Raw genomic sequence first — 21915 nt, forward strand, 5'->3', positions numbered from 1 at the left:
AAAATCTCTCCATTTGTCTTGCCTCCAAAAAAAAAAGATCTCCGTTTGTTGCCACTAAAAAAAAAATCTCCGTTTGTCTTTTTTAGAACAGTCTACTCGTCTGCCACGGAGTCCGAAATCAGCGCGGCGCTCGAGATTATCCGTGGCAACTGTGACACCGTCACGGTGTCAGTCATATGCTCGCATGATTCAGACTCCGGCTGGGCCGCGGGGACCTGCACAAACTCGGCTCTCTCCCAGGCTGCTGTTATAAGGCGCCCGCAACCCCGCGAGCCAGGTCACCAAACGCGAGCCTCCCGTCGCGTCCCAAACTCGATCGCACCGCACGCACGAGGGATCACGATCCAAGAAGAGGGCGCGATCGCAGCCGCGCCGGAGTCCAAAGCGCGTCCTGTTGGAGGAGCAGCAGCCATGGCGCACCACGCATCGGCGACTACGGCGCAGAAGCGGAAGTGTCCCGACGGGGAGACGGCCGGCATGTGCGCCGGCGGCTGCGGCTTCTTCGGCGCGGCCGCCACCGGCAACATGTGCTCCAAGTGCTACAAGGATCACCTTCTCGCCGCCTCGACCGCGCCTCCGGAGAAGAAGGCCAAGATGGCCGTCTCCGTCGCGTCAGCCGATGCTGCAGTCGAGGTCGAACCCTCCGTGGCGTCCGCGAAGCTGCCGGCGGTGAGGGCGAGCCGGTGCGCGGCGTGCCGCAAGAAGGTGGGGTTGCTGGGGTTCCTGTGCCGCTGCGAGGGCACCTTCTGCAGCGTCCACCGCTACTCGGACAAGCACGACTGCGGATTCGACTACAAGACCGCCGGTCAGGAGCGAATCGCCAAGCACAACCCGGTCGTGGTCGCGGACAAGATGACCGGAAGGATCTGAAGCCCACAAGACCGCCTGAATCGACCAGACGACGAAACCATTGAACATGTGACGTTCGTTGTCGCCAAACCTGTAATCAGTCTTGGAAATGAATTTGTAAGATTAGTTGATAGATTGAGTTCTTGTAAATTACAAGTCTGGGAAGTGAATTTGTTCGATCCGTTGATTGATTGAGTTCTTGTAAACTACATTATGCATCCTTTGTAGTAATATAATGATTAATGAAACTGGTGATCAAATGTTGTTGAGGTGCTCTTCTGAAAGGATGATACGTAGTATATCTTGCAGTGTGCGTTAATTTTGGAAAATGTGGTAGATAATATGCATCGATTTGTTTAGCTCATGGTTGCCTACGTTTGTAGACAAAGAAAGTATTAAACATTTTAGGAATTGTGGCACTGCCCTGAACGATTTGGAGCTGTAGGAATGAGCTTGCTTTAAAAAAAACCTTTCACTTTGAATTGGTTGAACTCTCATCGATTCAGATAGTTGATACGTCTCCAATTAATGTATATGTAACTGTCTAACTATTTATGCTATATTCACATCAATTGTATATGATCTTGGCATTTTTTATATAACATTTATTGGACTAACATATTAGTTCAGCGCCAATGCAAGTTTTTGTTTCCTAGTGTTTTTTGCACATTCCAGAAAAGGAATTTTTGGGAGCGCAAAAATAATAATAAATAAAATACGTCGGCAAGATTCACCCCTAGGAGAGCCTTAGGGGTCTTGGCCCCACCTGGGGGGGGGGGGGGGGGGGGGGAGCCAGAGGGGGCCCACATGCCTCTCTCTCATGCGCCCCCGGGCTGCAAGCTGAGGTTGCGTGTCTACGTAACAGATCCCTTGGTAGCATCCTTTTTCCTCAGGCTTGCTTTGGAAGTTTTGCCACCGTCCTATTTTTTCTCTAGATTTTTCAGAGTTAGGAACTCCGTGGAGGAGATAAAATGGTGACAGGACTCATATTTCAACATCTAGAAAAATACTGCTCAAGCAGGGAGCCAATCTCAAAGGGGGCTCTCACCTTTCGGGGGGCATAAAAATCAATGAATAAAGGAGAAACCTTCCCCCACCTAGGGCTAGGGGGAAGCCAAGAAAGAAGGAGGGGACCTCTCTCCCCCCTCTCTTCCGGTGGTGTCTGAGTGCGTCGGGGGAACTATCATCACCATCGCTATCGTCTCCATTGACTCCATCAACTTCACCACCATCACCATCGCCTTTTCCTCAATATATATAGTGGTACACTCTCCAACAAACCTCTGTAATTCCGTACTTAAACATGGTATTTGATTTAATAAATTATTTATTAATGATTTGTTGAATTTCTATTATGTTTGAGTATACCCTTTTTGTCTGATGGCGATTGGTGATCTATTATGATTGGTTTGAATTGTATGTTATGATATGTCGATGTCCTTTGGTGCCCATTATAATAGTGTGCTCATGTGTGAATCACACTTTAGGTTTAGTAGTATGTTGAGATAGATATGCATAGGGAGGCCGGAGTGACATAAATTAAAAACCTGAGTGTAGTAGTTTATGCCATGGCTGGGCTTTACCTTAATGAATTCTTAGTAGGTGTGTATGTTTGCTAAGGGTTTCAATCTTAAGAACATGTTGTTAATGGATTTTTGCTGCATGTTAATTAGCATAGGCCTCTCCCACATATACAACTACAACACATTATTATCAGACTAGTATCATAACCAATTGCCTAGGCATAATTTTGCAACACCTACCACCGCTACTCCACACTCGCTTTCTCTAAAACTTGCAAGCTATCTTTTACTAGAAGGTCTAGGAAAAGCAAAGTTCATTGTACGTGGGGTTGTATCACCTCATTTTAGTTTCAACACTCCATATTTACCACCTCCACTTGAGAAAGTGCTACAATACTTCATGGGGATTATCAATAGTAAAGAGGAGATAAACTATGAGTGTGTGTGTGTGTGTAAAACTCCGCAAGAAAGTTACAAATGAGGTCTTTCGAGTAGCACAAGGATCCCACTTGGGGTTTCTTTATCTTCCTGTCTGTTAAACGAAAGCTGGAAAATCCTGGAGAAGCGAAGAAGTTGTCAAAGGTTTTTCTATTCCTCCAGTTTGTAGTCTTCATTGCTCCATTCTGGCGAGAGGACTAAAAAGGGGCAATCTCTAGGAGAGAGAAGGCACTATTCCATCCCGACAGACGATGCCTTTGTCCGCCATCGTTGTTCCAGAGAGAGAGAGAGAGAGAGGACCGCGGGGAGGTAAAGTATGCTCAAGGAAATTATTATTTTCTAGTTGAGATAGGGATGCATCCACACTCCAGTGACCCAATAGCGACAGAGACCCTAAGAATGCTCATAATTGACCTGCCTTACATGTTTGAAGGATCTATGTTTTTTTTGCAGGGAACTATGGTTATATATATATCCTACAAAAAACAAAGGAGTTATAATCATAATCCACGGGAATTTCTTTATATATTATTTTCAACGGCAATACACATCTCATTCATATAATAAAGAGAACAGTACAAGCGACATAGACACCAACACAAAGTGGTAAGACAATAGAACGCTTGTTTTAGCCCAAAGGACCCCCAAACAAGAAGGAAACTTACAATCAATACCGAATAACCCGCTGTGCATGTTACCAACATCTATCACCCGCCTCTGGCACCACCACAGGGACCCCCTAAGAAAAGGGGGATAGATCACCTCTTCAACCGAGCTCGAGGCAGCTCCATTGTTGATCTGTAGCCCTGCGGACCTCCAAAGTAGCTCGCCAAAGGTGAAGCCCTGCCTTGAAAGAATTTGGCTGGGACAACACCCGAGACACGCCATAGAACTCTAAATTTGGGACCCCCGTGATAGAACCTCAAAGGAGGAAACCTGGCCCACTAGCCTTCAATTATGAATTGATTGTCTTTGAGCTGTTGTAGACATAGACCACCACTGGCACCTTTTCCTAAACAACCTCTCATACTTTGTGCCAATGCCAGAGTGAACGACGCCGCAACGGCAGAGCCTGAGGACACAAGTCCACAACAAGGATGTTGTCCCCACCACGCCATCCCCGCTTGAACAATCTTGCACTCGGATCCATCATTGACCACATAGCAGAACACCACATCGGAAAAGGATTTGGAACTCCTTTATTCAATGCTGTTGTCACCCTCGTCAGAGCGAAGATGTGGTGCGGCAACAAACCTAACCTACGAAGACCCTAAACCTAGAGCTACATAGGTCTGCAAGTGTGAGATCTGTGACCCTGTCATGACCGATGATCAAGAAGTCCTCGTAGGGCCGAGCCCATAGGTGTGCAAACTGTGTGGCTAGCACAGGGCCCATAAATTTTGGGTGCCTCAAAATTTTATATAGGCCTATTATATTTCTTCCGGGCATTGGGCCGCGCATGGTGCTGGGCCATGGTACGTTCTGTCTCCATGTAGTCAAGCATCCCGGCCTCCTAGGCCGCCTCCTCGATGCTTCATGGATCGGAAACCGAACAGGATCATCGGATAGATCGCATCCAAAGGAAGGCTTCCTTCAAATTAAAATCCATAGGAAGGCAGGCGAGGCGGCGCATCGAGGAAAAGGCAGGGCGCAGGCGAGATGGCGCATCCAGAACTTATCAAAATCGATCGCATCCAACTCCAGAGTCGCGACAGGCGACACGGCGACAAGTAGGGCAACGAGCCTACCACTTCTGATTTACTTCATCTACTCAACATGTTTCTCTCGCCAAAACAGTTAGCCGGCCGCAGTCCCACTGATTAACTTTGGCTCCTAGAGGCCTACACCTAATTTCTGAATTCTAATTAATTTTTGGCAGGGATCGTTACTTCATTAAGATCAGTTCTTGCCTCCTTAGTTACAGATCACACTAGTGAGATAGGGCCTCATTTTTTAGTTTCGAACAGGGCCTCGGATTTTGCCGGCCCGCCCTTGTGTCCTTGGTGGAGGGGAGCCGCCAGAGGATGGGCCGAAAGGCTGTAGGTCGCACTAGGTAAAACAAGATCTTCACCCCCATCGTCTGGTCATTGCTTCTGACGCTAAACAGGTGATTGCGGACATTCAGAAAGGTGGGCGAGGAAACAATGGAGCAATTATTAGCGAGAACAAGCTACATGTGTTGTCTTTTGACCGTATTTTTAATTTTGAAGGTTGTGATGTCAATGTTGAAACACATAGTTTAGCCAAGTTTCCACTTTCGTTAGATCTGGGACGTCATGTCTGGCTTGGCCAATCCCATGACCAAAACTATCCCAATTTATTTCCTGCAAAAAAAACTATCCCAATTTCTATGATGTTTGATGAATAAAACTTGGTTTACCCCTAAAAAAAAATAAAACAAGATCGTCTTTCTTCTTCCACGAAAGGAAAGAAAACGATAGCCCTAATTGCGCGCTTGCGTACGTGTCTGCCTCTAATTCACGAAGAAAGGAAACGATAGCCCAAACTCGTACGTGTGTCTGCCCTAGTTTCCTTATATAGGCGACAACTGATGAAACTTCCTTGTAGTATCTTTGTAATCCTTAGGGCACCTGATCTCAAACGGCATAAGAGCGCACGCTACCGAGTGAGTGTAAAAAAAGAGAAACTATGCCGACCGACGTAGACCGTACGTCCGCCGCTAACCCGTCTTGCCTTGTTGCGTTGCACTGACGCTCGGTTCAGTGTTATTATCGTGCCGACACCGGGAGCCGTACGTGTTGCTTGGCCGCTTCGGGCACTGATGCGAGTCCTGCCAGGACTATGATCAGCACCGCGCGCGTCGGTCACACGGTCGCCCGTATTATAAAGGTTCCACACCCACGCGCAACCCAGCCCATCAATCAAACGCAACCAACCCCGATCGCACGCAGATCTCGGCGCCCCGATACACACGCGCGGACGTGTCGTGTTACTGGAGTAAGTAAGCTAGCAATGGCGCACGACCCATCGGCGGCGACGACGGCGCAGAAGCGCAAGTACACCGAGGAGGAGGAGACGGCCGGCCTGTGCGCCAACGGCTGCGGCTTCTTCGGCGCCGCCGCCACCGGCAACATGTGCTCCAAGTGCTACCGCGACCACGTCCACGCCGCCACCGCCGACACCGCGGCCGCGGGGAGCGTCTACTTCATCGACCCTGCTGGCTCGACCGCGCCGCCGCCGGCGAAGAAGGCCAGGATGACCGTCGCCGTCCCGTCCTCTGATGGTGCGGCCGCCCCCTCCGCCGCCGTGGCGGTTGACCCCGCCGTGACGCCCGCGAAGCAGCCGGCGGTGCCGGCGAACCGGTGCGCGGCGTGCCGCAAGAAGGTGGGGCTGCTGGGGTTCCGCTGCCGCTGCGAGGGCACCTTCTGCAGCGTGCACCGCTACTCGGAGAAGCACGACTGTGGATTCGACTACAAGGCCGCCGGCCAGGAGCAGATCGCCAAGCACAACCCCCTCGTGGTTGCGGACAAGATGACCGGAAGGATCTGAAGCCCACAGGAAACCACCAGATCAACAATGAACCGACCAAGCAGTTAGTCATGGCGTCTTCGAGGATAGAATCGATCAAACTTCTTTGTATTTGCTATAGGCCTTGGAACGTGTAAATATTAGTTTAGGCTTCGGAGATATCGAAATTTTGTAAATATTAGTTTAGAGTTTAGATTTCGGAGATATAGGAATTTGTACCGCGAGTCTTGAAACATTTGTTCACCTCGATTTTACATATATAGCAAACCACCACACAACAAGTTCCAGCATAACATAAAAATATAATAAGTTTGCTTTAAAGTCGTATTAAAGTTAATACATTTATTTTGAGATGGAGGAAGTATCACAAATATGCCTAAAAAGAAAAGAAAAGGTTGATACAATAGCTACGTGGAGCCGCCGAAGCACCAGCTAAAGCCTTGTACAATGTAAAGTGTTTAGGGGAGATGCTTGGTAAACTAAACCATGTTTTTTCTCAAATATCCATGCTTATCTTTACAGCAGGGGTGCTTAATTAAGCGTCTGCCGTCTACAAATAAGCACCGGTGTTTAAGAAAATATGGTTTATATTTTTCTAAGCACCTTGCATTGTATAATGCCTAAAAGATATGCAATATGGAGCCCGCACTGATAATCCCGCCAAGTCACTCGATGTTCCGCTGTCTAGTAAGCGAGTGCCAGTGCACGTCGCGAAAAGACACCCTCAATCATCATTTTATTACGCGTTGTTCATAGGGTCTAGATCATCGCTACGAACACTCGCTTGAAGAGACGTCTCCTCCTACCAGTACGGTTGGACTGGGTTTACAGGAACTATCCATGATTTGAGGCCTGCCATTTAGGCCTAGAGCCTTATGGACAAAACTCCTAGAAAAGCGGGCTGCAGACATGAGAAGACAATGTGGGTCCAAAACTCAGACACTACACACAGAAAATTACCATCGCCCGGCCCATGCCGCTTGGCGACCTCCATCCCCGAGGGGAAGTTACCGCGCAACAACTGCCAAACAAAGATCTTAATCTCTAGCAAAAGCGGCACTTTCCACAAAGGAGTGGCCCATGCCAGCATCGGCACACGACATAGGCCGCCAAGTCCCCAACGAGGCTAGGTGCCCAAAGATAGTATCCGGAGAGTTTGTCAGAACCGGAGGGGGAACCTCACTCAATTCAGCCCAAGCAAGGAGCTCGTTAGACCCAAATGTTTGTCAGAACGAGATGTTTCAATTTCCATTATGGGCAGTTGAGGGAACCAAAAGCATTGAGTTCGAGGAAATCGCAAAAAAAGCAAGGGAATAAGCGTGCGGGACCATACCAAGCTATGGGTCCAGCCAGAAGAGGGAAGGCGAATCTCATGCTTGATTGACTGTAGGGACTTCCAAAACTAGGAGCCCTCCCTATGAACTCAGCATAAGGGTCACATTCATACGTCCGAATGCAAGAATACCTGTTATCTTTGACTGCAAAATTAGGACAAACCGGGCCATATTCTTATCCGATGCATTAATGCTCGATACATTTGGTGGGCCTGTATTGCATAGCTTTTTCCTATGGCGGGAGTGTCTAGCACTCTCGATAGGATGCTAGACTGGGGATCCATGTATGTGGCGTCTGTTCGAAAGCAACGAGAAGGGAGTTTGACTCTCTCTTTATGTTGGCCTCCTCGAGCCTATGGAAATAATAGAATGCCCATGTGTTCGCCAACACAGCACAACAGGCCAATGAAGCTTCTCTGGTCATATGATGTGTATGGAGGCGCATGGGAGATCATTATATAGCAGTAGAGAGAACTCCCCTCTTATTGTATGGGTGTTGTGTTGGCACAAACAATCATCTTGTGATTATTTTGTTGCTATCTTGTAAAACTCATTTGCTTCCTTATATAGCAGTATAGTGTGCTTAAGCGCACTCTAAGAGAAATATATGCCGAGATGCAAGAATACCTGGATCACGTTGGTCCCTAGGAAAGAAGATATCAACCCACTTACTCATATGGTACATCTAGCAACCATCGTCCACCTGCCATAAGAAGCGATAGATTCCGCACGAAAACCCCAGCAAGCAGCATGGGAAGTGCGGCACGTGTCACGTGTTAGGCGCTCCCGTGGGAGCACAGTTTTTTTGAAGTTGCACGCGTTTTTGATTTTGGGGGATTTTTAGTTTTACTTGGTTTTTCTTATGTTTCCTCAAAAAAAAATTATTTTTCTAATTTTCTCGTGTGAAGCACACCGTGTGAAAAACACAGGTTGCTTCATAGTGAAGCACAAGTGTTCTTCCGTCCATAGATGTACTTTTACATGAATTGCACTGTGCTCGTCGAAAGTGAAAAAGCACAATTATGCTTCACGGTGAAGCACAACCGTGTTTCCCGAAAAATGGAAAGAAGCACAACTGTGATTCCGTGAGAAGCACAAGTGCACTTTCTGAAAGCTTCACGGTGAAACATAATCGTGTTTTCGTGTGAAATACACATGTGCTTTCTTAAAAGTGAAAAGCGTGTGTATACTTTAAGGTGAAGCATAGTTGTGCTTCCGTAAAAAAGGTGAAAAGCAAACTGTGCTTCCTTGCTTTTGGTTTTGCGTTGTTTTTTGTTCCTCTTTTTTGTTTTTGCTTTTTTCCGGTGTCTGGTCTTTTCTTGATTCAGTTTTTTTATTTCAGGTTTTTTTGGGAAAAAAGGTCTAAACCTGTTAACATAGGGATAGGGTCTAGTTTTGAAGATCTCAACGTAAAAAACCCAATAGTAACAATGGTTCGTGATTTGGATATAGACACACGGTTATACCTGGCCATGGGCAGCCTGGCCCGGTCGGCCCGACCCAACCCGGCCCGAAAAAGCCCGACCCGGCCCGGCCCGACCTTGTCCATGGGCCGGGCTCGGGCCTAGGTTTTGAGCCCGAAGCCCGGGCTGGGCCGGGCCCGGGCCCGTCGATTTCGCCATTTAAGGAAGAGGCCCGGCCCGAGGCCCGACGGGCTTTTAGTGTGATGGGCCAGGCTTGGGCCTGATTTTTAGGCCCGACGGCCGGGCCGAGCCGGGCTTGGGCCTGGGTTTTTTGTGTCGGGCTTTGGTTGGCCCGGCCCGGCCCGAGGAATGGCCAGGTATACACACGGTTATATTTCTGTTATAAGACTCTTATATTTCTCTATAGTGGGAGTACAACTTTTTGCACTAGACTACTTTTTTATCAACTTGCCCCCTCCCCCCCCCCCCCCCCCCCCCCGGGAGAGTTTAGTTCATAGGCTGGTTAAACTGTGATGCGTACGTATAAACTTAATTTAGTTGAGTACAAAATGTGGTACACATGAATGTAAAACAACGAACATCTAAAAGGCCAATCGACTGCGTCTGGTTATTCTAAAAAGTAATCAATTGCTTGTGTTGGACAGCAGTCCAATTATTATGTGGGAATGGAGAAAAATTGCACGAACCGAACAGTGGGACGGATCACACCGTGCACGACGTGACTAGCAAAAGCACGAACAACATAGTCGGCACTTGGTACAGGGGCGCCGGCAGGTCATCACCACTTGGTAACAAAGGGCCGCCTGGACTTGTGAGCAGCCCAGGACTTCGCCGGTGCAGGGGCAAGCCAAGGAGCGTCGGCGGCGAGGATTGTATTGTGAGAAGACGAGGACGGTGCCGGCGCAGGGGCAAGCCAAGGAGCGTCGGCGGCGAGGATTGTATCGTGAGCAGACGAGGACGGTGCCGGTGCAGGGGCAAGCCAAGGAGCGTCGGCGGCGAGGATTGTATTGTGAGAAGACGAGGACGGTGCCGGTGCAGGGGCAAGCCAAGGCGCGTCGGCGGCGAGGACTGTATTGTAAGCAGACGAGGACGGTGCCGGTGCAGGGGCAAGCCAAGGAGCGTCGGCGGCGAGGATTGTATTGTGAGCAGACGAGGACGGTGCCGGCGCAGGGGCAAGCGAAGGCGCGTCGGCGGCGAGGATGGTAACGTTGAGCTTCATGCCCATAGCGCAGTGGCTGCCTACAGCGCAGACGAACCACCTCCGCCCGGCGCTGGCGAGTTGGACCTGATCGCTGCCGGAGTTCCAGGCGCCGAGGCCCTTGGCGCTGTTGCACGCCCTGAAGTCCGGCCCGCTCACCTCCACCACGTTATGGTTGGCCTTGTTGTACTTGAACACTGCAAGAGCGTGGCAACCCTTGGTCATGACATGATCAAGAAACTGAAAGATTTCGTGGGCAAACAGAGCATGAATCCGAAGGAGATGTGGAGTTGATTGAGCACCTAGTACGTCGCCGACCCTGAACTGGTTGCTCACGGACCAGGCGGTGTAGTCGAACCCGAGGGTCCACCCACTACCGTCACCTACGACGTGGACGGTGGCGGAGGCGAGCAAGGGGAGGAAGGCGATCGCCGTCGCCGCCGCCATGACAAGCATCGCCTTGGAAGCCATGGAGGATCGAGCACTGTAACTCAAACTGAAGCTACGTCTTTGGTTCCTTGTAGGTACAGTACTGAACTGTGCGATGGGTGTGAGGAGAACGAGTGCTCGGACATGGGTATATAGAGAGACGGATCTTGCCCGATTTCACGTACTACGTACGTACGTGCGGGAGAAATAGTCAAAACGGCATCGTGGGATCTCTGCATTGGAGCGACCAATGGAAGGAATGGATGCATCGATCGATAACAAAGCAGAGAAAGTTTAGTTTAGTCTGACGCGGTCTCTGGCTGGCTTCGTTTCCAGCTCTTTGTCCACCTGTGCTCTTGCTTGTGTACATGACGTGCCTGCCTGGTGCCGGCGTACACCGCCGCTCCCTACTCGATCGGCCGGAGCCGCACTACATGTTGAGTATAATCTCCGTTGTTATCATCTCTGTTTTTTCTTTACACAATAGCTAGACGTAAGTTGCGTGAATTTATAATTTGGGTCAATCGAATTTCGAGTGAAGGAATTAACATCCAAAGAGATTGAAGGGGCTCGCCGGAGGAAAGGAAGGAGCTCGCCGGAGAAGCCTCTGGGTCTATCTTAGGGTGGCAGGAGACTCCATCATCTATCTTAGGGGTGTGGGGGTGGTGCAAGTTTGTCGAAAAAAACCTAACCATTGCCGAGGCTAGAGGGATGGTTGGGGGCAGCGGAAGCACGGTGGTGGGTGGCGGTTGAGGGGAGGGTGGGGGACGGCGAGGCTGGCACAGGAGCACCGCCGACCGCAGGCAGCAGTGGCTGGTGGTCCGGCCGGTGATCCGTCGGGGCAGTTGAGGAATAAGCCGTTGGGTGGTTGAAAGAAGGCCGAGAGGCTGAAAAGAGGATCCGGCTGTTCATTTTGCATCCGGCGGCTGGAAATAAACGACTAACCCAATTTAAGTTTCCAGCCGACTTACACCTAGCCATTCCCTTTTCTTTAAAAAACTGAGACCAAATGTCTCAATCCATTAATTGTGATTATAATATTTGTTTAATTGATGAAAAGAAAACAGACCAGAACTATTGCATAATGTGAACAACAGTGCATCACCGTCTGCCTTGGCTACACATCCAAGAGGACTCAACACCAACGAAGGGAGAAGAGCCATCAAGGTTGTTTGTAACTGTTCGTCATTACTTTTCTCTGCGCAAATGACTCCTACTCCATTACAGCAACAACAAAGTCATCACCGCAACAATTGCACCTCATCGTCGTTGTTACTTCTCTCCGCGCAAATGGACTGTAACTCCATATTACCGCAACAACAAAATCATCACCGCAACAATTGTATATATGGGAGCGTGCGTGACTTTCCTAACGATGTCATACCCCGTGATGGTAGGATCAAGCCCAACTGGGCGTTTTAGACTAAACCATTCCTTGAAACCATGTAAGTATCACTTGATTGCACTGTTGAAGTTGATGTATGATTTTTTTCCTACAAATCAAATATATGTACTTCCAATGCGATAACATCTTATTATTTCTCGTTATTGGCCTATATAATGTATGGTTTCAATATTATACATTGGAAACTTATTAGTTTTCATTTCACACAAGATTTCCAAATGCAGACGGTCAAGAGTGTCAACATACATTATAGCAAACTGAAAAGCATGCTAAGTCACTCATAAAAAGATCAACCATTTTTGTAACCTATTACACACTCTCCACCCCAAATCAGGGCATAATTTCTTTGTGAGGCAGCCTAAATATCATAGCCCTTGCATACATTGGAGGCATGTCATGCACAACTCTCAGGCCACCCCTGTAGTAAAACATTTATGAAATGATGATAAATTGTCATGCCAACGTCGTTTATCTTGATTATCGTAAGTCAGAAAAATGCAACGACACAAGTTCACATAATAAAAACTTGTTTCTGAGTGGCATCTTAAGCTACCATACATATTTAGAGCGAAATCTATCATGTATCTCCAATGGCTGAGCGCTTACACTCGACACTGAATGTACCCATCTTATTTGAGTGAGATCTATCATGTATCTCCAATGTTCCCGTGATAGGGTGATTTTGTTGACTCTAAGCACAGTCTCATGCCAATTCGTCAAATGTTGTCTCATTGTGGTTTGTGGAAAATAGACACTGAAACTACTCTTGATGAGAAGTTGTGCTTATTTTAATTGAAAAGTGGAAATATGCCTGAGTATATAGATATATGGTTAGCTATGCAGAGGCCGGGTGTATACATATGGTACCTGTATCCACTTGATGCTTTATTTTGAGTCAATAAAATTCACCCTTTATCGAAAATATAGATATATGGTTGTTTCTTAATATTTTATTCTGATTGTCTTCAAGATATTTTGTATGCACATATTTGATTGAATGACTATGAATATTAATTATAGTGTTCTTTACACGATAGACACAATAGTTGAATAAGGGAACCAGAGCAAGTAGTATTCTCTATCTTGATTGTCCATAAGGAAACAGCTAATGCCATATGGCATTGTCTGAATAGCACATCCTTCTTGTTCGAACGTTTCTCGTCCGGCATTTCATATCCTAAGGCAATTGCATACAAAGGCGGACAATATCTTAAGATCACTGACTAACTTCATTAATAACCAAATGAAACAAATCTTTGATTGAAGAAAATTTCGAGGGGCACAAACACAAATTCACAACAATGTACTACCATCAAGAATAACAGCACACACACAACACACGAAACAACTCTCTCGATCGCTCATATAAAAAAAATTGCTCGGCTATATGTAAAGAGGATAAAATGGGACTGTGCCACCGTGGGCCCTAGAGCACGAGCACGGCCATGGCGAGCGCGGTGACCACGGCGGCTGCCTCACCGAAGCGCGCCTGCAGCTTGCCAGCAGGGTTGGTCGGGGGCGGGGCTGGCTGGGGAGTCGGCGGGGCGGTCTCGAGGATGGTGATCTTGAGCTTCATGCCGTTCTCGCAGTGCTGGTCGACGCCGCAGAAGAACCACTTGCGTCCGGCCTTGTCGAGCGTGACCCGGTCCTCGCCGGTGGCCAAGACGACGGCGTTGGCCGGCTGGTTGCACTTGAGGAAGTCCGGCCCGCCCACCTCCACCACATTGTGGGCGGCGCTGCTGTACTTGAACACTGCAATATAGGTAACACGAGAGCGCGCGGCGAGCAGTTTAATTTCCGACGAAAACCAAGACAGAGAGCGTGGCGAGATGCATGCGCGGCGCGTGGTTGGATTAATGGTTGTGTGGTTACCTAGCGTGTCGCCGAGGACGAACTGCTTGGTCTCGGCCCAGGCGGTGTAGTTGAAGTTGAGGGTCCAGCCCTTGTCGTCGCCGACCATGTGCTCCGTGGCGACGGCGAGCCCCGGGAGGAAGGCCACTGCGAGGGCGGCCGCGGCGACCACGGCGACGAGCATCTGCTTGGACGCCATCGATCACTGACTGAGTAAGCAGCAAAGCTAGCGAGATGGCTGGCTTGTGGCTAAAGGGGGAGGGTCCTGTGATGGGATGGATGCAGGTCGATCGTGTGTTGTGCTTCTAGCTCTGGCCTTGCATGTATATATAGGGAGTGGCAGAGCAGTACAGTACGTATGTACACGTACAGTACGTAGTTATCACCGTTGCCACTCGAACGCGTCTTCTTGTCTTTGACCGGGGCAGAGGCAGCAGCTGGCCAATGGCGGCAATGGTGTGGCTACGGGAGTTGAATGCGTCCGTGTGGCGCCAAATGTAGAATTGCCTTGGTATCACCGGAAGAACACAGGGATACGCAGCATCAGTGTCACAGATGCTAATTTTTTGGTACTCCAGTGTAAAAGAAAAGACGTGCTCTTGATTTGACACATGTTATTCGTGTAGTTGGGCATTTGAGCCGGCCAGGTTCGTCGTCCATGTTAAGAAGATCCTCCAATTTCCTCCCCGTGCCAGAAGAACAACATCGCAAAGACTAACCGGCACTACAGGAAAAAAAAAATGTTGCCTAGTCCTTGACAAATGACCCTCACAGCGTGTTTGGTTCCATGGAATTAGAGATGGGGAATAGGAGTTGAGGGGTGAGGAGATTAAAACTCCACTGTTTGATTAGAGGGAATGGGAGTTTAAATGGGAAGGGGAATGAGAGTTGAGGAAACCAATTCCCACCGATTTCTTCTTAGGGGAGTATCCTGTTAATTCGTCAGCAGAGTTTTATCCCACGTCAATTCCCACCATATACCCAACAAGGGAATGAAGTAAAATTCTACTTCCCATGACTAATCCCTCCATAAACACCCATGTGCAAACTTCCATTCCCCTACCCGAGTGTTTACCAAACAGGCTCTGAGTTTATGTTCGTATTCCGATCGGGTATACGCCAAGTGCGCATGGTCGAGTGCACATTCAGCGTAGCTTTTGCCGAGGTGAATTTAGCCTTCGCCGAGTGGTTTGCACACTCGGCTTTAAAGCTTTTTCCTGCAGTGCAGATCTGCCTAACAAAAACATTTTTCCAATCGAGAAAGAAGTACAAGAGTAGTTCGAGTAGCAAGGAAGCTTTGTTCAAGATGTTCCCTATGAAGGTGTCAGGCCCCCGACAGCGTCCCTGCGCATTTTTCCTCAAAAGAACTAGGGCGTGTGTGGTGATGAGGTCGCTAAGGTAGTCTTAACTGTTCATCATTTTAATTCCTTAGATGTCGAATCCAACCCCATTTTTTCAATTCCGGACAAGCAGCTTGTGCAACACAATGTTTAAGATCATACCAAAACTACACACTTATCGATTGTGTAGGATTTTGCCGAAGATAGAAGATAATCTTGCTTGATCAGCATGCGTCTGTCCCATGAAGACTTATCACTGACAATGTAAGAGTAGCATCTGAGTGTTTGCATTTTATGATGAGATGTAGAAGTAAGAAAAATTTGCACTGCCCTTTCAAGGTTGATACAATGAAAACTTATACCCATGTGAAGTGGAATTATTTGGAGTCTGTTATCTAGAAGATGGGTTTTGTGCAGAGTTGGATGACAAAAATTATGAAGCGTGTTTCGGGAGTGTCTTTCTAGTGTACTTTAATGAAAGGAAGTTAGAATAATCCAGGCCATCACAAGCATAAGACAAGAAGACCCTATTTCACCTTAACTATTTTTATTAGCAGCCGAGGGGTTGTCATGTTTACTGCAAGCAAGGTCCACTTACGAGAATGTAAGACTGGTAGTTGTTGCACCCCCTCATTCATGTTGTAAACCACCTCCTCTTCGCTAGTGACAGCCTTCTCGTGTTCAGAGCAAATGAGGGAGGTGCAACCGTTATAAAGGATACGATCCAGGCATATTGTGATGCTTCGGGCAGCGGGTCAACTTATCAAAATTGAGCGTTTTCTTTGGAAAAAAGTGCCTAGATTTTTTTCAACTATATATTCCTTATTGTGGGTAAGGAACTACTCATAGATTTTGTTATCCAAGCAATACCAACATATTCCATGATATGCGTCTTGTTATCCTGAGGGTTATGCCAACAAATTGATGTGGTGCGCTATAAATTTTGTTAGGGAAGTAAGGATGGAGAGAGAAAAACTGCGGGGGTTTATTGAGGGTTATGACCATGCCCAAATATATGGGAGGATTGGGTTTCTGAGATACACAACTTTTAATCTCGCAATGCTAGAAAAATAGTCATGGAGGACACATCAGGATCCAAACTCTTTGAGTGCTAGACTATTGAATGCATCATACCTTCCATATTGTGATCTTCTACACACAAAGATTGGTAATCATCCATCTCAAGTGTGGATGGCGATATGCGAAGGCACTTCTGTTTTGGAGCAAGGTCTTATCCGTCGTGTTGGGAACGGGAGAATGATGAGTAGTTTTTACACTCGTTTAAATCAGATATTTTCATAGTTTATGTGTTTATGACTTCAACTTGCGCGTACTAATGAATGCAAAGATGTGCAAATCTCCTTTAATCTAGTCCTCGTAGATATGGAAGATTTTAGGTGAAAATCAAGTCATTTATGGATGCACCGAAGGAAGGATAATTTCCATAGAATTTGGCACGCCACATAGGAAACGGAAGAGAAGGCGACCCATGGCGCTCGTACCGACAGTCATACTACGTGACGCTGCCTCCGTGAAGCAGTGGCGGAGCCAGGAATTTGCTCCTGGATATTCATTGCAAATTTGTTTTTGTAATTCAATAGAAACTGGCAGTGATGTCCGATTTTTTTTTGTAAATGCAATAGAAAGTGGCGGAGCCAGATTTTTTTTCCAATGCAATAGAAAACAAACACAAATGTCCGAAATGATGCAAATTCTTACATTACAAGAACATAAGAAAAAAAATCAGATAGATTCTAGAATTTCATCAAAGTTGCAATCAGTAGCTGATGCACACACGTACAAAACCTGACAATGAACTATCCAGCAAAGCTCCAAGTGGTCACATTCAATAGCACTTTTGGAGTTTTGGTCTTGCCAATAAATAATTTCTTGGTTTTTTTTCTTTTGAAAATAGAACAATACACAGCTGCATTGCATGCAGTAAGCTTGCTGGACAATATATTCTTATAACAGTAAAATCTCCTGCTCTTAAAGTTGTTTGCATAGTTGATATGTCTGAAAATTTCTAAATGATTACTTGATCATGATTTTTATTTTAATAGTTGGCAGATGGAAAGGATTCATGAACCATCAACATAATGCCAGAATTATACTATTACTATGGCTGATTCTTGACCCTTCTATTCCGTTCTAAATCAGAGGATAAATTTAAGGCTGCGTTCTGTTCGGAGGATTTATGGAGGAAAAGTACAGGAATAAAGAAACAGAGGAAAGATTCCCTGATGCAGCGTTCGGTCTGCAGGGATGAAGTACTAGAATTCCATAGGAAAGTTTATGTAGCCTGCAGTTTCACGGGAAACCAAACATCCAGTGCGAGCTTTTTTTCTGCACGGAGTCCTGAGGTGAGGCTGACGAAAAGCAAGTTGAGACCCAGGCTTCAGTCTTGCATGGCAATAATTTAGGATGTGGAGGGATCCACGTCCTTGTTTTCATTTCGGGCTCCTTTGATTCATAGGATAGGAAAAGTGGAGAAATAGGAAAAATGGAGGATTGGCATGCCTTGTCCACATGAATCCTATGGGAATGGAAAACACAGGATTTGGCACAAGTGCGTGTTTGATGGGAGCATAGAAAAAACATAGGAACTCAAGGCATTATAATATTACTATTTTGAAGGCTGTGCATTCAAACAAGTAGCCGTTGGTCACTAAACTAGCCGTTAGGTTGCAGCAGTACATATACAAGCTCTGCACTTCATACAGCTCTAAGAACAAGTTTTGATTCATATGCACCAAAACGTTACAAGCAAGTTTTTGCTATAGCTGAAGTTTTCCTCGTACTTGCTTGACCGTCTCTGAAATCTGAGGTTAGTTCTTCTAATGTACATATTCCCTTTGCTGCACTTGCTTGGTTGTCTCTCAAATCTCAACTTAGTTCACCTACTGTACATGTTTCCTTTGCTGTCGCTGGCCATCTGAAATCTAGAAAATCGACAGCGCCATGTCTGTTTTAGTTTCGTGGTTACAATTTTCAACCCACCCGGCCACCCCATAGCATCATGTCAGCAACAACCATCACCATCAGAAGCTATATTCTTTTTTGGTTTCTGCATGCTGTAACTTATTCAAACATATACGTAGAGGTAAAATGCAAGAAAGAATCAAATCAGGTGTCCTAATATCATCACCCAGTTCAATGATCTGCACTAAGCTGTATCAATTATCTGCCAAAAAAATCCAGAGTAACACTAAGTGACTAGCATGCCAGAATTAGTCCTTGTTGATCGACCAATAAATTACTAGTACAAGTTTTGACTAGACAAATTAAGTAGTTTACATTTAAACTTGTGAAGTCATGATAACTCAGTAATTTTCCACAGGCTTGTTTTCATAGCGTCCAATGGATCCTAGCTACTGTCGCAGATCAAAGAGTGAGGATGAGTTTGCTCTTTATGTTCTTCCTACTTTAGGAGAACACTCATATTCCTCAAGGAGACCTATGCACACTTCAATACTCACAGGCGCACGGCGTGTAAATGAAATTTTAAATGGACATGAAGACCTATGCAAAAGGCACTTCAGAATGGAGACTGATATATTTCAAGCTTTGGTTCAGAAATTGCGCGAAAATGATCGCCTTATTGATGGAAGAGATGTCTCAATAGAAGAACAAGTGGCTATATTTTTGTATGCATTATCTAAGAATGCAACAAATGATACTTTGGCAGATTGGTTTCAGCATAGTGGACAAACAATCAGTTACTATTTTGGTAAAGTGCTCAGTGCAATTACTGAACTCTATTCTGTATACATACGTCCATCTTCCCTACACCCGCATCCAATCTTGAGTAAAGAAAAGTTCTACCCTTTCTTTATGGTATGTATAAATGCTTATGATCAAGTTAGAGTAACATAATTTCAAAATTTTACAGAGAAGATTATATGGCTTATGTACTTGTATTTATGCAGGATTGCATCAGCGCTATAGATGGTACACATATTTCATTGAAACTACCTGCTGATGAGCAAGAACCATGTCGCAATAGGAAGCAAACATTGTCGCAAAATGTTATGGTAGCATGTGATTTTGATCTGAAGTTTGTGCATGTGCATGCTGGTTGGGAGGGATCGGCTTCAGATGCAAGAGTCCTACAGGATGCACTTAACCATGGTTTTCAAGTACCCCCCGGAAAATTTTACCTTGTAGATGCTGGTTATGCAAACACACCACAATTTTTGGCTCCATATCATGGTACTAGGTACCACTTACAAGAACAAGGAAGAGCTCGCCAAAGGCCAAGAAATTACAAGGAATTATTCAACCTACGACATGCACAACTCCGAAATCATATCGAGAGGATTATTGGTATACTAAAAATGAGATTTCCGATATTGAGAGTGGCTTCACATTACTCAGTGACCAAACAAATTGACATATCAGTTGCTAGTTGTGTGCTGCACAATTTCATACGTTTGCATGATGGAGATTTTTCATGGCCTGAGAATACTACTGTGGAGATTGATCAAGAACAATTTGTTGATGTGCCAAGTGGAGACCACAACTATCACAATGATATACATGCTTTTAATTACTCTAGAGAAGCTGGGAATCAAAAACGAGATTATATAGCACAGCAAATGTGGGCACAAATATGTATCACGAAGATCTCAGAATATGTAATATTTTATCCAAGTTCTACTACCATTCATGGGAATCAAAAACGAGATTATATAGCACAGCAAATGTGGGCACAAATATGTATCACGAAGATCTCAGAATATGTAATATTTTATCCAAGTTCTACTACCATTCATGGGAATCAAAAACGAGATTATATAGCACAGCAAATGTGGGCACAAATATGTATCACGAAGATCTCAGAATATGTAATATTTTATCCAAGTTCTACTACCATTCATGGGAATCAAAAACGAGATTATATAGCACAGCAAATGTGGGCACAAATATGTATCACGAAGATCTCAGAATATGTAATATTTTATCCAAGTTCTACTACCATTCATGTACTTGAAATATGACATGCGAGTTGTAATACCATTCTTGGACTTCATGCTTATGATCAAGCTAGTTTTGCTGCATGCCTAACCAAAAGTCTCTCGACATACCTACCAAAATATACTAAACCATCATGGTCAGTTCTATGACCAATTTAACTAGACAAAAGTATATGAGACCCACAGACCAAAAGCTTCCCTAAAATATGACCTCTGATCATAGTGGATCACCACCAGTCCACCACAATGGCTAATTTTGATCATTTGTTTGGGCACGTGCAATCTCTCTTTTAAGCCAAGCCAACCGTAGTTCATTAGTAGAGTAGGACAAGAAAACTTCCCTGTTCTCCTTACATTTGAAGATATCTGATGCCATCAGCATATCTCCTAGTTGTAGACCTTCCAAGCCTTCAATTGCTGTGATACACTTGTTGATGTTGTAGGGGTCCTCTAGCTTCTTCTCCTCAATGGCAGCAAATCGATCAATTTCTTCCTTCTTCAGTTTTAAATACTTCTCATGGAAGTCATCAGTAGCACTATGCTTCTGTTTTTTCCCACGCCTAGTGTCATGTTTCTCCATTTGTGTGGATCTTGGAGGGGCTTGCACATGCTGAATAGGTGTAGATAGATGCAGGGGAGAATCCAAGTTGGTTTCCTCAAGTTCTTCATCTAAAGTAAACCGCATGTCCGACTCACCGGTAACCGGCATAGTAGGTGATGGTGATTGATCGAGATCAACCATCTGTGTCAACTGTGACAAGGGAACTGGTGCATACTTCCTCTTGCTAGTATAATGGTCCATGCCTTGGCGAGTTCTCCCTTCAGCATAACGACCTAGAGAATAGTTCCAAAGACTTGCTTAGAACAATCAAACATTATATACAAAGTTTAGGCTGCAAGGTAAAATAGCTACAATGGAATTGTGAATATTATGTTGAAGTCACCTTCATAGAGTGGAGCTAATTCTTCATAAAAGGGAAATGATCTTTCTTTCCATTGGAGAGCATCCTTGCTGTTCGTACGAGCAGTAAAGCTTGCCCAAACACTATCAGGTGCGTCTACCATTTTTCTGTCCTTATCCCATCCAAAGCCACTTACATCCAACAACTTTTTCACAGTACGATAGTCTCTCTTTAGATCTTGCTCCTTCTGTTTGACTTGGTTGAGAGTAAATGACTGATCAAACTTTTGATTGAGTTGATGAAGAATATTATTCCATGCCTCCTTGCTCCAAGCATTCTGTGTCCGAAAACCAGGCACATCGTGATCTTTTAGGAGTTTAATAAGGTACAGCTTCATTTGGTGACTCCATTTGGCTCGAGAGTTACCTTTTGTGATTCCTAGATATTCAACATAATTGTACAAATTTAGTTTCTAAATCAATAACAGATCAAAAAATAAAATAAAATTGCATATCTAAGTTTATCAGTGTCACTGTAACATCAGAACTTACCTATTTCTGGATGAAGACCTGTAGTCCCACCATCAACTTCAAGATCAATTGCACCATTTGATTGCAGATGATGGCCTTGTCGCTCAGACAAGCAACGTCGATCAGCCATCTACATGCATCATATTGTTGGCATACAATTTTTACAGGGCACAAATGATATTTGTTCAGAATAGAATCCTTGAAAAGGGAAATTTTAGTGCCTTGTG

General features: G+C 45.6%; 6 protein-coding genes across 7 annotated transcripts; 3 read left to right on the plus strand and 3 right to left on the minus strand.

The window, feature by feature from the left end:
- Positions 1–302: 302 nt before the first annotated feature.
- Positions 303–1028, plus strand: LOC125506093 (zinc finger A20 and AN1 domain-containing stress-associated protein 7-like). Its single transcript, XM_048670968.1, has one exon. The coding sequence runs from the start codon at positions 412–414 to the stop codon at positions 868–870; it is 459 nt and encodes a 152-aa protein (XP_048526925.1). The 5' UTR covers positions 303–411; the 3' UTR covers positions 871–1028.
- Positions 1029–5714: 4686 nt separating this feature from the next.
- On the plus strand, positions 5715–6524 carry LOC125506094 (zinc finger A20 and AN1 domain-containing stress-associated protein 7-like). The gene has a single exon (XM_048670969.1). The coding sequence runs from the start codon at positions 5784–5786 to the stop codon at positions 6318–6320; it is 537 nt and encodes a 178-aa protein (XP_048526926.1). The 5' UTR covers positions 5715–5783; the 3' UTR covers positions 6321–6524.
- A 3311-nt stretch (positions 6525–9835) lies between these two features.
- On the minus strand, positions 9836–10762 carry LOC125507433 (blue copper protein 1a-like). The gene is made up of 2 exons (XM_048672011.1): positions 10558–10762; positions 9836–10452 (listed from the first exon to the last, which is right to left on the minus strand). The coding sequence occupies exons 1-2, from the start codon at positions 10724–10726 to the stop codon at positions 9836–9838; spliced, it is 786 nt and encodes a 261-aa protein (XP_048527968.1). The 5' UTR covers positions 10727–10762.
- Positions 10763–13413: 2651 nt separating this feature from the next.
- On the minus strand, positions 13414–14215 carry LOC125506095 (blue copper protein 1a-like). Its single transcript, XM_048670970.1, has 2 exons — positions 13962–14215; positions 13414–13841 (listed from the first exon to the last, which is right to left on the minus strand). Exons 1-2 carry the CDS (start codon positions 14137–14139, stop codon positions 13516–13518), a joined length of 504 nt encoding a protein of 167 aa, XP_048526927.1. The 5' UTR covers positions 14140–14215; the 3' UTR covers positions 13414–13515.
- A 3439-nt stretch (positions 14216–17654) lies between these two features.
- On the plus strand, positions 17655–20318 carry LOC125510897 (protein ALP1-like). Of its 2 annotated transcripts, XM_048676186.1 has the most exons (3): positions 17655–18107; positions 18621–19117; positions 19210–20318. In XM_048676186.1, the coding sequence occupies exons 2-3, from the start codon at positions 18641–18643 to the stop codon at positions 20278–20280; spliced, it is 1548 nt and encodes a 515-aa protein (XP_048532143.1). In that variant the 5' UTR covers positions 17655–18107; positions 18621–18640; the 3' UTR covers positions 20281–20318. The 2 variants fall into 2 exon arrangements, with proteins under 2 accessions (XP_048532143.1, XP_048532142.1); XM_048676185.1 differs by lacking the exon at positions 17655–18107 and having other exon boundaries at positions 18433–19117.
- Positions 20162–21885, minus strand: LOC125510898. Its single transcript, XM_048676187.1, has 3 exons — positions 21710–21885; positions 21201–21596; positions 20162–21090 (listed from the first exon to the last, which is right to left on the minus strand). Exons 1-3 carry the CDS (start codon positions 21816–21818, stop codon positions 20507–20509), a joined length of 1089 nt encoding a protein of 362 aa, XP_048532144.1. The 5' UTR covers positions 21819–21885; the 3' UTR covers positions 20162–20506.
- Positions 21886–21915: the final 30 nt, after the last annotated feature.

Source organism: Triticum urartu, chromosome 5 (assembly GCF_003073215.2).
Source record: "Triticum urartu cultivar G1812 chromosome 5, Tu2.1, whole genome shotgun sequence".
Taxonomy (NCBI): Eukaryota; Viridiplantae; Streptophyta; class Magnoliopsida; order Poales; family Poaceae; genus Triticum; species Triticum urartu.

What these genes read in the sequence shown, in the direction of transcription:
- LOC125507433 (XM_048672011.1), bottom strand. Translation starts at nt 10,726, where the DNA reads ATGGCTTCCAAGGCGATGCTTGTCATGGCGGCGGCGACGGCGATCGCC. An exon ending in CAGGGTCGGCGACGTACTAG is followed by an intron (nt 10,453 to 10,557) that starts GTGCTCAATCAA and finishes ACGCTCTTGCAG; the next exon opens with TGTTCAAGTACAACAAGGCC.
- LOC125510897 (XM_048676186.1), top strand. Translation starts at nt 18,641, where the DNA reads ATGGATCCTAGCTACTGTCGCAGATCAAAGAGTGAGGATGAGTTTGCT. An exon ending in AGTTCTACCCTTTCTTTATG is followed by an intron (nt 19,118 to 19,209) that starts GTATGTATAAAT and finishes GTATTTATGCAG; the next exon opens with GATTGCATCAGCGCTATAGA.
- LOC125506093 (XM_048670968.1), top strand. Translation starts at nt 412, where the DNA reads ATGGCGCACCACGCATCGGCGACTACGGCGCAGAAGCGGAAGTGTCCC.
- LOC125506095 (XM_048670970.1), bottom strand. Translation starts at nt 14,139, where the DNA reads ATGGCGTCCAAGCAGATGCTCGTCGCCGTGGTCGCCGCGGCCGCCCTC. An exon ending in CGTCCTCGGCGACACGCTAG is followed by an intron (nt 13,842 to 13,961) that starts GTAACCACACAA and finishes CCTATATTGCAG; the next exon opens with TGTTCAAGTACAGCAGCGCC.
- LOC125506094 (XM_048670969.1), top strand. Translation starts at nt 5,784, where the DNA reads ATGGCGCACGACCCATCGGCGGCGACGACGGCGCAGAAGCGCAAGTAC.
- LOC125510898 (XM_048676187.1), bottom strand. Translation starts at nt 21,818, where the DNA reads ATGGCTGATCGACGTTGCTTGTCTGAGCGACAAGGCCATCATCTGCAA. An exon ending in AGGTCTTCATCCAGAAATAG is followed by an intron (nt 21,597 to 21,709) that starts GTAAGTTCTGAT and finishes TTGAATATCTAG; the next exon opens with GAATCACAAAAGGTAACTCT. An exon ending in ATTAGCTCCACTCTATGAAG is followed by an intron (nt 21,091 to 21,200) that starts GTGACTTCAACA and finishes ACTATTCTCTAG; the next exon opens with GTCGTTATGCTGAAGGGAGA.